The sequence below is a fragment of the Salvelinus alpinus genome, chromosome 9, assembly GCF_045679555.1.
Source record: "Salvelinus alpinus chromosome 9, SLU_Salpinus.1, whole genome shotgun sequence".
NCBI lineage: Eukaryota > Metazoa > Chordata > Actinopteri > Salmoniformes > Salmonidae > Salvelinus > Salvelinus alpinus.
This window is the reverse complement of record NC_092094.1, coordinates 55,596,541-55,611,798: the sequence shown is the minus strand read 5'-3', so window position 1 is coordinate 55,611,798 and position 15,258 is coordinate 55,596,541. Positions and strand designations below refer to the sequence as shown.

The following is a 15,258-nucleotide window of genomic DNA, read 5'->3' as shown; positions in this document are numbered from 1 at the left end:
GTGGAAATATCCCAATTGTCATACTTGAGTTAAAATAAATATACCTTATTAAAAAATGACTCAAGTGAAAGTCATAGAGTAAAAAAGTCTTAAAATATTTGGTTTTAAATATACATTAGTATGAAAAGTAAATGTAATTGCAAAAACATGCTTAAGTATCAAAAGTAAAAGATTGAATAATTTAAAATCCCTTATATTAAGCAAATCAGACAGATAGCCAGGGCACACTCCAACACTCAGACGTCATTTACAAACTAAGCGTTTGTGTTTTTTGAGTACACCAGATCAGAGGCAGTACGGATGACCAGGTGTTCTCTTGATAAGTGTGTAAATGTTCTGTCATGCTAAGCATTCAAAATGTAATGAGTACTTTTCGTTGTCAGGGAAAATGTATGGAGTAAAAAGTACGTTATTTTCTTTAAAGTAAATATTTAAAAGCAATGCTACCATTGCTTTTAAGTTAAAGTTGTCAAATATCTAAATAGTAAAGTACACACACCCCCCCAAAAATACTTAAGTCGTACTTTAAAGTATTTTTCCATAAGTACTTTATACCACTGCTCCCAAGTGGGTAGGCCTATGCCCTCCCAGGTCCACCTATCGCTCCGCCCCTGCCCAGTCATGTGACATCCATAGATAAGAGCCTGAATTTATTTGACTGATTTCCTTAAATGAACTATAACTCAGTAAAATCGTAAGAATTGTTGCATGTTGCGTTTATAATTTTGTTCAGTATAAATATTACCTATATATAAGGCCATTCATTAGCTAAATATTAGGGCCATAGGCAAAATATTTACCTGTCAAAGTGCAAGAAAAATAGGTAACCAGATTATGAAATGGCAGATATGTAGTGTGTTCCTCCAGGCTTTCCCCAGTGGTGCCTGGGCACACAAAGCTCCACTATGAATGAAATCAAATCACATTTTTATTGTCACATGCTTCATAAACAACAGGTGTAGACTAACAGTGAAATGCTTACTTACGAGCCCTTCTCAACAATGCTGCATACAGTAAGAAGTAAAAAATTATAATAGAAAAAAAAATAAGTAACATGGGGAATAAATACACAATGAGCAATGATAGCTTGGCTATATACATGGGGTACCAGTACCGACTCTGTGTGCAGGGGAACGAGGAAATTGAGGTAGATATGTACATATAGGTATTAGGTAGGGGTAAAGTGACGAGACCACCGGATAGGCCTAGGACTACGTTTTTAGACAAGAAAAGTATTATACCTGGGCTACAACAACACAGTGCAATAAGGAATGTATTATTGATATCAAGTGAATACACATTTGTCTATAGGGTGTAAACTGCAGTGATGTAGGCTAATTTGAATATCCACTCACATTTCCTGTTTTGTTTCATGCTGAAATAACTACATAGGCCAACAGCCTGATTATGCAACCATTTGGATCAATTTGGGTCTATTCTCTACAGTTTAGAAGGTCCAGAAAGGTACATTAGCAGGCCACTCATATGGTGTAGGCCTATTTTGTCAGGATGTAGCCCGGTGTTAAGATAGGCCTACTGTAGGAAAATATGAGCTTTTCCTTTCCAACTCCCAGCTTGTTACACCTCGATCACACATACAGTTTCATTGTGCAAAAAAGTTACGCAACATCATCTGGATGTGTGTGTACAAAGTTAAACATTCACCTTCAACCTTTTCTGTAAAGCCATCTACGGATACAATTTGGTGCATAAATTTGATAAATCCAACATATGCACCACCAGTGGAGACTGCTGAGGTGAGGACAGCTCATAATAATGGTCGTAATGGAGTAAATGGAATGGCATATGTTTGAAGTATTTGATACGACTCCACCTATTCCGCTCCAGCCATTACCACGAGCCCATCCTCCCCAATTAAGGTGCCACCAACCTCCTGTGTTATACACACGGAACGCACTGCAAGGCAAACGCAGCATTCCATTGGAAATGAATGTACTTCTGGTGTACCAAAACGCAAGGATACTGTCAGTGTGATCAGGGCGTTAATGCTGTAGCTTATTTTATTCAGAAAGCAAGAGCAAGCGTGCATCTCTCCTCCAGTGGGCTATTAGTAGGCTACAGAAAACAAGTCGAAATAAGTATCCAACAAGCTTTTGTAGTCTGGCTTTTCCTGGGACGGACTCAACAAGATGTATAAGGAATAGCCGTGGCGGTGAGTAATTGTGCAACAGAGCAATGAAGACAGACAGGCTTGAGATGTAGCCTAAATCTTAAATTAGAAGCGTATGCATATTAGCACACAATTCATAAACTCAAGGTTAGGCTTAATACTGCAGTGAATATATCCAGTCAATTTACACAGTGAAATATATATTTGTTTTATTAGATAATGAAATCATAGGTAGCTTACACTATGTGCGCTCCCTCCCAGTACCCGGGTATGCAGCTCGAAAATCTACCATATTGTTTAAGTTTTTTAGGGACAATAATTGTATTATACCTAGGCTACAACAACACAACGTAATGAAGAATTGTATTATTGTTTTCGAGTACAAAACTCTAGTATAGGCTGTAAACTGCAGTGAATAGCCTATGTAATTTGAATAACCGCTCAAAGGCCTGGCGTTTAGAATGCATATTCATCATTTCAAAATAACTGCATCTAGCCTGACTGATTGGGCAACCATTTGGATCAGTTACGCGATTTATTTTCTTGGCAGTTTAGCCTACAAGGTGCAAACACATTAGCAGGGCAGTCATATGGTGTATTTTGTCATGGTGTATGGGCTAACAGAAACATGCTTATGCAGGGATTTCTAGTGGCCTCATATGAATTATAATAATGCGCGAGCACAAAATAAGTTGTATCCATAGTTTCCGCGTTTGGCTTCTGTGTTTTTAAAAACGTTCTAAAATGAGGGGGATACTGAGAAGGAACTGCCAGATGCATCATAATAGCCCGGAAGTAAAGCTGCACTATGACCAAGTTTGAAATGGAATAGATTGAATACATGGAGCAGGGTATTAAAACACTATTTAAATTTATTTTTGGAAGGGATGTGGTCATCATTCAATTATTACATCAAATATATACATCTCATGGTAGTGGGTAGTTATTTTATATATTTTTTCACAGGTCCATTATTTTTTGCAAAAGTCTTATAGCGACCCTATATTTTTGGCAGCCCTGGTGTGAAGGTTGAAGAATGGAAGAGCAGACTGTCATATCACAGCTAGAAGAACGAGACATATATTTCCCTGGATGTAGGGACCATACATGTGAAGCATCCAGATGGAGTTTCCACTCACTACCAAATCTGGTGATGAGAGGAAGTCCCCATGGTTGGCAGTGGGAGAAGATGGAGGGAGATGGATTTTGGCCAACATTCAGATTTTCTCATAGATGAAACATTTGATCTCCATACAGTTTTCTGTTTCCAAAACTAGACTTTGTTACAAACAGAGTGGACTGTGTTGTGTAGTGCAAAGACAAATTGAGCACACATGCACTTCAAAGAGTAGGCGAATAAATGCTTGAACACACCAATAGGATCTCACTAGCTCGTGCTTGGCTCGGCACACCTTGCTTGTTCTGCCCACTAAGATGAATTTATGCCCATTGGAAACGACACGACAGGATCTGGTCTATCTTGGGTTAGTTGTACAAATCTTTGGTCATATAACCCTAAATATTTTTGATGTGCAATTTGGAATTACAATTTAAGAGGACTAAGTACTTCTATAGCAAAAATATCTCAGATCTGTGCTGTTTGGGTGCAATGTAAGACTGCATATCGTTCTTAACTCTTCAGAGCGCACTGATGCACAAGTGATAGGCCTACATTGTATATCATGCTGACTACACCGTCTGCGTTGCGTGTGTGAGCGTTGCAAAATAAATGTACACATGCATGTTATTCAATCATTTCATCCAAAGCTTGCACGTCAATGAGCGTCTGCGTAGCCAGGTGCTAAAATAGAATTTGGTTCTATTTTTGACGCTTAACATGCTGCAAGTCCAGCCTCTCTGATTTCCTCATTGGTTTTTAGGAGCATATACCCATGTGGGTGATTTGAAAGATGACTGAGGTCCACACTCCAGTCAAAATTGTTTGCTAACCGCCATATAAAAGGCCATAGAAGAAGACTAAAGGAGGAGAGATTACTAGAAACTAACTAGGTTTCACCTTTTATTTGTGGATGAATTGTTGGAGTAGCGAACACATGATTTTGTGTGACTCAAAATAGGTAAAAATTCTACAAAGATCCAGAAAAAAAGGACCTTGTGCATTTCAGGTTAAATAACAACCCAATGTTTATGTCCCAGGACAAATAAGCTAGCAATAGCCAGCTAGATAGGTACATATCCATTAATGTTTCATGTGTTTCGACCTGTCCCCAAATTAATATAGTTGGTTCAGAGTTTGTTTGGATATTTCAACCTACGGGTCCTGATCGCATTTGGTGTGGATGGACAAAATCAACATGCACGGTCTAGTCAGCAGTGAAAAATCGGTGAAACATAAGATATTACCGATTTTAATGTCCCGTTGGTAGGATATTTGTGATCGTAGCTCGTCTATTTTGTTATCCAATGATTGCACGTTGGCTAATAGGACCGATGGTAAAGGCAGATTACACACTCGCCGTCAGATCCTTACAAGGCACCCCGACCTACGTCCCCGAAAACTCTGTCTCTTTCTCCTGCGAATGTCAGGGAAGTTGGCCTTGTCGGGTATCGGAAGTAAATCCTTCGCGTCCGACTCGTTAAATGAAAAGATCTTTGTCCAGTACGAGGGGAGTAATCGATGTCCTGATGTCCAGAAGCTATTTTTGATCATAAGAGACAGTGGCAGAAACATTATGTACAAAATAAGTTACAAATAATGTGAAAAAACACACACAATAGTACAATTGGTTAAGAGCCCGTAAAACGGCAGCCATCTCCTACAGCACCTATTATGGCCATTGCACTACTGATGTCATGAACTGCAGTAAGAAATCCATCGCCATCTGCGCCCATTCAACATAGCCTATGTTTATGTTTTTATTACTTCTAAATAAAATTACTTTTTGGGGTTCTCATACGCTTTCACTGATGTTTTGATTTTTGCTTGAACAGTTGCTAAGATTATATTTGGTTGTGATCTTTGCAAAATAATTATTTTGGATGCAGCAGTTGTTAGCTAGAATGCTAACTTGCATAACCTAGGACCTAGGTGCATTACTATCAGAGGTCATAGAGGGGGCGGAGGATACGGACTGTACCTCTCAAAGGACTAAAATAACAAGGGTTACATAAGCATAACTCAGGAAGTGTAGCGGAAATGTTGTTTCCTCAGATGGAGGCACCATAGCAGTAAATGTATATTTTCTATTTGAAGGATTCTTTCTCGATGATGAAAGATAAGGGCCATATGTTTCGAAAGCCGTGTCGCAAGCGATGATTATTGATGTTTCTAAACGTTAAAACATAGCATTGGGATTTTAGTTCACATGAGTCAATCGTGAGCGTAGCCAGTGGTGTAAAGTACTGAAGTAAAAATACTTGAAAGTACTACTTAAGTAGTTTTTTTGGTGTATCTGTACTGTACTTTACTATTTATATTTTTGACAACTTTTACTTCACTACATTCCTAAAGGAAATTATGTACTTTTTACTCCATACATTTTCCCTGACAACCAAAAGTACTCCTACCTTTTGAATGCTTAGCAGGAAAAGGGTCCAATTCACACACTAAGAGAACATCTCTGGTCATCCCTACTACATCTTATTTGGCAGACTCAGGAAACACAATTGGTTCGTTTGTAAATGATGTCTTAGTGTTGGAGCATGCCCCTGGCTATCTGTAAAAATAATAATAAATATGTCATCTAGTTTTCTCAATATAAGGAATTTTAAATGATTTATACTTTTGATACTTAAGTATATTTAAAATCAAATACTTTTAGACTTAGTCAAGTAGTATTCTATTGGATGACTTTCACTTTTACTTGAGTACTTTTCTATGAAGGTATCTTTTACTTTTACTCAAGTATGACAATTGGCTAATGGCTGAAAACTAGGTAGAAGGCAGAATGCCCCTGAGTTTGAGAGCTATGTTCAAAGCAAAGATCTTGAAAATGTCATCTCCAGGGCCCAGTTTTCTATTTTATTTTCTATAGATATCTATCTGGATTTCGGTTATTGGATGGGATTAAATGCATAGAAATAGAATGAATAGAACGAGAGTCCCCATTAAACTCGATTATTTGTATTTCTATGCATTTAATCCTATCCAATAGGTGAAATCCAGATAGATAACTTTTGAAAAACTGGGCTCTGGGGTGCGAAACACGTGCCAAGTCCTCCACAACACTAGGTGGCATAGCCGAGGCAGTTGTTTTTATTATTATTATATTTTTATTTATTTCACCTTTATTTAACCAGTTGAGAACAAGTTCTCATTTACAACTGCGACCTGGGATAAACAAACGTACACATGGGATAAACAAACGTACAGTCAATAACACAAAAGAAAAGTCTATATACGGTGTGTGCAAATGAAGTAAGATTAGGGAGGTAAGGCAATAAATAGGCCATAGTGGCGAAATAATTACAATTTAGCATTAACACTGGAGTGATAGATGTGCAGAAGATGAATGTGCAAGTAGAGATACTGGGGTGCAACGGAGCAAAAAAATAAAACAATATGGGGATGTTGGGTGGGCTATTTACAGATGGGCTGTGTACAGGTGCAATGATCAGTAAGCTGCTCTGACAGCTGATGCTTAAAGTTAGTGAGGGAGATATGAGTCTCCAGCTTCAGTGATTAAAAAAAATATATATATTATTATTTGTTGTTTTTTTGCATTCGTTCCAATCATTGGCGGCAGAGAACTGGAAGGAAAGGCGGCCAAAGTAGGAGTTGGCTTTGGGGATGACCAGTGAAATATATCTGCTGGAGCGCGTGCCTCGGGTGGGTGCTGCTATGGTGACCAGTGAGCTGAGATAAGGCGGGGCTTTACCTATCAAAGACTTATAGATGACCTGAAGCCACTGGGTTTGGTGACGAATATGAAGCGAGGGCCAGCCAACGAGAGCATACAGGTCGCAGTGGTGGGTGGTATATGGAGCTTTGGTGACAAAACGGATGGCACTGTGATAGACTACATCCAGTTTGCTGAGTAGAGTGTTGGAGGCTATTTTGTAAATGACATCGCCGAAGTCAAGGATCGGTAGGATAGTCAGTTTTACGAGGGTATGTTTGGCACCATGAGTGAGGGATGCTTTGTTGAGAAATAGGAAGCCAATTCTAGATTTAATTTTGGATTGGAGATGCTTAATGTGAGTCTGGAAGGAGAGTTTACAGTCTAACCAGACACCTAGGTATTTGTAGTTGTCCACATATTCTAAGTCAGAACAATCCAGAGTAGTGATGCTAGGTGGGCGGGCGGGATCTGTCTAAAATCAGAGTGGCCGGTCTTTAAGATTGTTGAGTCAATGGGCTGGTAACAACACAACCAAATCACAGATAGAACAAGAAAGGAAAGGGTATTTTATGTACGTAGCCCGTGACTGGCTTCATACTCCAGTACAGTAGGTGGTGGTGTATGCACCTTAAATTGGATGCGATCCTCCAACCTAATCCCGAAGAAGAAGTCGAAGGGGAAAAAAGCAGAACAAGGAAATATCTTTGACACAGTCTTCGTTCACGCCGGCTACGTTAGGTCACAACGCAAGAGAAGGTGTATGACAATTTGCGTTGTATATTTAAGCTTTTAGGTATCCCTTTAAAAAAAATCTAAACACGCTTATTGCTTTGCACAGTAATGATATTGTAATTCATGTCATTAGCTAGCTAGCCATTTCCTTTAACATCTGTAATGGTGGATGGAGTGGGCAGCTAGTGAGCTAAAAGTTGCTGCTTCATGGTAGCTCGAGAGCTAGCAGTTAGCTAGCAAGCATCCTAATTGATAGAGCTTGCGCTAGTACAAAAGTTGTAACTTCTATTTCTGCTATAGTTAACTAGCTAGTTCACGTTAACTTGCAATGAATCATTCCATATTGGTGTGTACATATGTTGTCCTTATAGCGAATTATTTCCAATTCCTCAGGTACTACTGCACTTTCAGTTTCACTCTGCTGGCGTCCGTACTAGCGCAGGCAAACTAGCTAAAGTTATCCATAGCTATGACAAGCAAGCGCTGTAGAACTAGAATACCGGCACTGATAAATTTCAATCTGGCAGAATGAGTTGACTAAGCCTTTAGCAACTTGCTTATCACATAGTGGAGTTGATTAATTTGTTATCTGAACATTATTTGTTTAACCTCCACAGCATTTTAAAGGAAACTACTAAGATGGTGAGTATCAAATCAACCTGAGATTTAAGTTTTTGTAATGGAAGCCAAAGAAACTGATGGAAGCACAACAGCAATTTATGATAGTTTGTAGTCTGCACTATGTAGTGTGATATTGTTGAACTTTTACAGTCTCGTCGATATGATTCAAGAACAACCATCTTCTCGCCTGAAGGTAAGATTGAGCCTCTCAATTTATAGGCAGTAAAGTTATTGACAACTGATGGACATTCATGTTGGAATACTTTTGAATGTATCCTTCATTTGCTCCTTGAAATAAGATGGATCAAATGCAATCGGATAGGTGAAAGCTTATATCCTACTGCGAAGTTTTACAAATCCAATCATGTCAGATCAGTTATTTCTGAATCTTGGGCCAGCCCGCTCATTAGGCAGGACTAGGTGGCTGCCAGGTGGCAGATTGACAAGGGTGGTATTTTCTGAGCTTAACTGATCAAGACGCACCTCCAAATAACACAAAATCTCACAATTCTACCCCAAAAACAATGACAATTTGTCAGCCAGTGTCATATGGGCTTTTTAGGTGAGCTTTGATGCCACCCTGTGATAAGCAGTGCCCACTTTGTCAAAGGCAGGGACGCAAATTATTTATATTGTCCATTCAAAGCACGCCTCTCCAGGCTGCTGTTGGAGAGTCACCTCCACCAACATTCTGTCAACAAAAATTATCGAACATAAATCATGTAGCAAATATAGCATATGGTAGAGAGTATGTGGTCTTCTCTGTAGCCTACAGGCTGGAGATAAATGTATGACAATGTAATGAGACAGAAACCTTTCACATCATGCAGGTTTCTCTGATCATTTAGCCTAACCTAAATGGCGCCCAATCAAAAAATAAATAAAAAATGTGCTGACCTGTTAAACAAAATATCCTAAAAACAGGACAGGACAGGCCAAAGTAAAATGTAGAATATGGAACGGACAATCAGGCTACTCCATGAGTTTCATGGACAGCAGTTGTCATGATCAGTGATTTCAAGTTTTTAACTCAATCTTTTAGGGGCTGATCATAGCGAAAAAGAAAATACTTCTGCATTTCCCGCTGTGTTAACATATTGCAAATAGGTTTAGGAGAACTCCTGATTAAGTTGGGTATCTGATATTCAGAGCTTAAATAGCCACGTCGATTAGTGATAGAAAAGAGGACTAATAAAGCCAATGCAACGGCCTGTTTTAGAAATGGTGGGCCTACCACATAGATGGGCGTTCCTAAAATTCAATTTCAGGCGACACTGTAGGCTATACCTCAGTAAGCACGGGCTGACGCCTATTGGACATATTTTTTTGGTCCGGATGTCTTTTTTTGGTGCAGTTCGGACCGGCCTTGATTTCCATATCCACGGACTTTGCTTTTTGTACCGGACCAAAGCCCGAACCAATCATAGACGTCTAATGTGTGGTTCAGATTTTGTCCGGTCTGTACAGGCCTTGATTTGGCCCAACATAGGTGTCTTTAAATTATGTATTTTCACCATTCATATCATAACTTCAATGTCTGGTAAATACCGTAATTTCTGGACTATTAAGCGCACCTGAATATAAGCCGCACCCACTGAATAAAATAAAAAAATATGTATTTTGTACATAAATAAACCGCACACGTCTATAAGCCGCAGGTGCCTACCGGTACATTGAAACAAATGAACTTTACACAGCCTTTAAACGAAACACGGCTTGTAACAAAAATCCTCAAACTTCATTGCGGTGGCGATTGTTTTGGCTTTCAGTCGGATCTGCACAGTTGAAACACCTCGGCCGTCTGCTCTCTGTGTGTTGACCCAGTCTTCAAGCTCATTTTCTAGTTCGGGCCATCTGCTTTTCTTCCATCTGAAAGCTTTGGTTGTCTTTTTGCACTGAGTCAGTTCCTCACGCTGCTGTTTCCAACGTCTTATCATCGACTCATTAAGGCCAAGCTCCCGTGCAGCAGCTCTATTTCCTTTTCCAACAGCCAGATCGATCGCCTTCAACTTGAAAGCTGCATCATATGCTTTTCTCCGTGTCTTTGCCATGATGAGGGTGACAAAATGACTACCGTAATCAGAATGATGGGAAGTTTGAGCGCGCTCGATTTACGTCACATTATGTGACGGTGCTCAGTTTTTTGAATCTTGTGAAAGCGGGAAAAATCCATAAATTAGCCGCGTCATTGTATAAGCCGCGAGGTTCAAAGCGTGGGAAAAAAGTAGCGGCTTATAGTCCGGACATTACGGTAGGTATTTTCAACATCTTTTTGCTTACTGTTCTAGTTTTGTGGGGGAAGGCAATTTTAGTATCTAGCGTAGGGCGTCAGAACGGCCAGGACCGGCCCTGTCTAAAAGGAAGGGTGCATTTATAAACTCAGTAAAAAAAGAAACGTCCTCTCAGTCAACTGCGCTTATTTTCAGCAAACTTAACATGTGTAAATATTTGTATGAACATAACAAGATTCAACAACTGAGACATAAACTGAAAAAGTTCCACAGACATGTGACTAACAGAAATGGAATAATGTGTCCCTGTCAAAAGTAAGTCAGTATCTGGTGTGGCCATTAGCTGCATTAAGTACTGCAGTGCATCTCCTCCTAATGGACTTCACCAGATTTGCCAGTTCTTGCTGTGAGATGTTACCCCACTCTTCCACCAAGGCACCTGCAAGTTCCAAGACAAATGGCCCTAGCCCTCACCCTCTGATCCATCAGGTCCCAGACGTGCTCAATGGGATTGAGATCCGGGCTCTTTGCTGGCCATGGCAGAACACTGACATTCCTTTCTTGCAGGAAATACCGCTCAGAACAAGCAGTATGGCTGGTGGCATTGTCATGTTGGAGGGTCATGTCAGGATGAGTCTGTAGGAAGGATACCAATGAGGGAGGTCTTCCCTGTAACGCACAGCGTTGAGATTGCCTGCAATGACAACAAGCTCAGTCCGATGATACTGTGACACACCGCCCCAGACCATGACGGACCCTCCACCTCAATCAATCCCGCTCCAGAGTACAGGCCTCGGTGTAGAGTTCATTCCTTCGACGATAAACGTGAATCCGACCATCACCCTTGGTGAGACTAAACCGCGACTCGTAAGTGAAGAGTACTTTTTGCCGGTCCTGTCTGGTCCAGCAACATTGGGTTTGTGCCCATAGGCAACGTTGTTGCCGGTGATGTTACAACAGGCCTACAAGCCCTCAGTCCAGCCTCTCTCAGCCTATTGCGGACAGTCTGAGCACTGATGGCGGGATTGTGCTTTCCTGGTGTAACTCTGACAGTTGTTGTTGCCATCCTGTACCTGTCCCGCAGGTGTGATGTTCGGATGTACCGATCCTGTGCAGGTGTTACACGTGGTATGCCACTGCGAGGACGATCAACTGTCCGTCCTGTCTCCCTGTAGCGCTGTCTTAGTCGTCTCACAGTACGGACATTGCAATTTATTGCCCTGGCCACATCTGCTGTCCTCATGCCTCCTTGCAGCATGCCTAAGGCACGTTCACGCAGATGAGCAGGGACCCTGGGCATCTTTCTTTTGGTGTTTTTCAGAGTCAGTAGAAAGGCCTCTTTAGTGTCCTAAGTTTTCATAACTGTGACCTTAAATTACCTACAGTCTGTAAGCTGTTAGTGTCTTAACGACAGTTTTACAGGTGCATGTTAACCCTTCACAGTGAAGATCTGTGAAGTTATTTGGATTTTTACGAATTGCCTTTGAAAGACAGGGTCCTGAAAAGGGGACGTTTCTTTTTTTTTGCTGAGTTTAGTTGTGCTGAGACACACAGGCAATTCCATGGTAACGGAGTTACTCAGCGACTCAGATTTTTTCACAGTAATGTATACCAAACAAAAACAATGATTTCACAGTTTAACAAACCATAGATCTCTATGCACAAGGACTACTTTTAACAATTTCCACTGACAATTTTATAAAAACACATTTACAGGAACTGTGGAGATGCAGTATTTGGTAAAAATAAAACTGAAGGAGATTTTACCTTTGTTTCCAAACTTTGCATCTGCTCAGTTATTCCAGGAAAGTTTTTTGTTTTTGTTTCTTACTGTGTAAATTGTTCAAAGTAGTCATTGTGCATGAAGTTATATGGTTTGTTAAACTTTAACATTCCGTTATCATGGAATTGCCCACATTTATCATTTGCCATTTTTCATTGGCAGGCCGCCTATACCAGGTAGAGTATGCCATGGAGGCCATTGGTCATGCTGGCACTTGTCTGGGGATTTTGGCCAACGACGGTGTGCTGCTGGCGGCTGAGAGGAGGAACATCCACAAGCTATTGGACGAGGTGTTTTTCTCAGAAAAGATCTACAAGCTGAATGAGTAAGTTGCTGCATCCTTTTGTGTTTATCTTCAGATAAAAAAACCTAGGTACATCATCTAGTGGCAAGCAGAAGTGCCCTTCCATTGCCTCTACTGGCTTGTGTGACATTTCCTCTTGTCTTGTGTTGCAGGGATATAGCGTGTAGCGTGGCTGGAATCACATCAGATGCCAATGTACTGACCAATGAGCTGAGACTAATAGCACAGAGGTGAGCAGGGGACCACCTAACAGATGATTAGACGGTGGCGCTGGGTGGGGCAGAGCTCCGTGTCAATCAAGCACTGATAGATATATATATATATATATATAGGATTGATGCGCTTAATAGGTATGATGAAGCTTAATAATAAATTAGGAAAATGTTTCGGAGAACCGAAAAGACAATTGTTTTCCTTACCAATGACAAATATCACTGTTCCATTTTACTGTCAGTGACATCTGAAATGCCTCTGTGTTCACTTCACACAAGGTTTCGCGCAAGATGCTTAAAGTACTTGAATTTGGCACTCTGAAATTAAAGTACTGGAATACCTTGAAAATCTGACATTTTCTTAAGTTAGCGCTTGAATTGCAAGGAGAGAACAGAAAATGATCAAATATGTTAATATGAAAAATGTATTGGTCTTAAAATGATTTCCTGGCAGACTGACAAGTTTTATTTCATCGTGTGTTTTGTGTTCTGGTTGCCAACCGAGCTCACTCATTCCACCCACAGTGCCACTCAGCCAAGCAGGTACAGAACTGACTGATTAGGCGGTGGAAAACGTCACATCGATAGGTAAAATGACTGGCAAATGTAGATTAAATCCTGCCTTTTGTACGTATGAAAAATGTCTGGGATCTTTTATATCTGCTCATGAAACATGGGACCAACACTTTACATTTTGCGTCTTATATTTTTGTTCAGTGTAGTTTACCCACTTTAATATATATTTTTTTACCTCTATCACTGGACCCAACCAACCCACACCGTGTATGGTGCAAAAAATGCATCAGACTTTGACATTGCGAGCATGGGCGAATCACGCCTGAAGGGGGAAAGACCCAATGCTGAATCCATCCTCCTTATGTGATTTTTTTCTCTCCAGAGATTTTTTGCCTCATTCAAGGGGTGCCCGTGATATTCAACTTTATCAAGCGTCAGCTCCTGCCGTTCTGGTGGCCGTTCATCTGCCGTTTTCCTCGCACAGCCCACCCGCCCTTCTCCTGACCTGTGATATTAAAGCTGCCAGTCTGATGCAAGATGCTTTTTCGTAGCTATTAAGTAGTAGATTCCCAAATGCCCAATAAAAATACAATACAGTCATTAACCTGGAATTGTGTTGTAATGCCAATAGGAAATGTGTGTTCACCAGTACGCATGTCTCAACTCTGCTCATTACTACTCAAATTACAGTACTGACTTACCACGCATGTATGTATTGAAAGGTAGCGATGAATAGTATGTATATTTTTGCTATACTATATTGCTATACTGGCATCTGGTGGCGATGCGAGCTTATTCAATCAAATGTGAGCTTATTCCACATTTTGTTGTTACAGCCTGAATAAAAAATGTATACAAATAGATTTATTTTCTACCCATCTACTCACAATACCCTATGATAACATGTTTAGACTTTTTAAATGTCTTGAAAAGGAAATACACTATATGGAAATGCACAATATATACAAAAGTATGTGTACATACATTCAAATGAGTGGATTCAGCTATTTCAGCCACACCTGTTGCTGACAAGTGTATAAAATCGCGGCCACGTCCATGCAATCTCCATAGGGAACATTGGCAGTACAATGGCCTTACTGACGAGCTCGGTGACTTTCAACATGGCACCGTCATAGGATGCCACCTTTCCAATAAGTCAGTTCATCTAATTTCTGCCCTGCTAGAGCTGCCCCGGTCAACTAAGTGCTGTTCTTGTGAATTGGATACGTCTCGGAGCAACAACGGCTCAGCCGCGAAGTGGTAGGTCACACAAGATCACAGAACGGCACCGCCGAGTGCTGAAGCGCGAAAGAAATTGTCTGTCCTCGGTTGCAACACTCACTACAGAGTTCCAAACTGACTTTGGAAGCAACGTCAGCACAAGAACTGTTCGTCAGGAGCTTCATGAAATGGTTTTCTGTGGCCGAGCAGCCGCACACAAGCATAAGATCACCATGCGCAATGCCAAGCATCAGCTGAAGTTGGTGGAAAGCTTGCCACCATTGGACTCTGGAGCAGTGAAAACGCGTTCTCTGGTGTGATAAATCATGCTTCACCATCTGGCATTCCAACGTACAAATCTGGGTTTGGCAGATGCCAGGAGAACCTGCCCGACTGCATAATGCTAACTGTAAAGTTTGGTGGAGGAGGAATAATGGTCTGGGGCTGTTTTTCATGGTTTGGGCTAGGCCCCTTAGTTCCAGTGAAGGGATATCTTAACGCTACAGCATACAATGACATTCTATACGATTCCGTGCTTCCAACTTTTGGGGCAGGCCCTTTCCTGCTTTCAGATGTTTGAGCAGGTGTCCACATACTCTACCAGAGCAAAATTATCTCATTTACGTAAGTATTCACACCCCTGAGGCAATACATGTTAGAATCACATTTTAGTAGGGCCTCCCGAGTGGCACAGTGGTCTAAGAC

At 40.8% G+C, this 15,258-nt stretch overlaps 1 protein-coding gene across 6 annotated transcripts in view; it reads left to right on the top strand.

The window, feature by feature from the left end:
- The first annotated feature begins 1,943 nt into the window (after positions 1-1,943).
- Positions 1,944-15,258, top strand: part of psma4 (proteasome 20S subunit alpha 4) — a 30,089-nt gene continuing 16,774 nt past the window's right edge. Inside the window, exons 1-5 of one of the 6 annotated variants that reach the window (XM_071326786.1) lie at positions 7,556-7,689; positions 8,283-8,307; positions 8,437-8,479; positions 12,463-12,625; positions 12,757-12,834. In XM_071326786.1, coding sequence (XP_071182887.1) covers positions 7,571-7,689; positions 8,283-8,307; positions 8,437-8,479; positions 12,463-12,625; positions 12,757-12,834 — 428 coding nt within the window. In that variant the 5' untranslated portion in view covers positions 7,556-7,570. Of the gene's footprint in view, positions 2,174-7,555; positions 7,727-8,282; positions 8,308-8,436; positions 8,480-12,462; positions 12,626-12,756; positions 12,835-15,258 lie in introns of those variants that run through there. The other 5 variants (XM_071326787.1, XM_071326790.1, XM_071326789.1 and 2 more) reach the window with 5 other exon arrangements.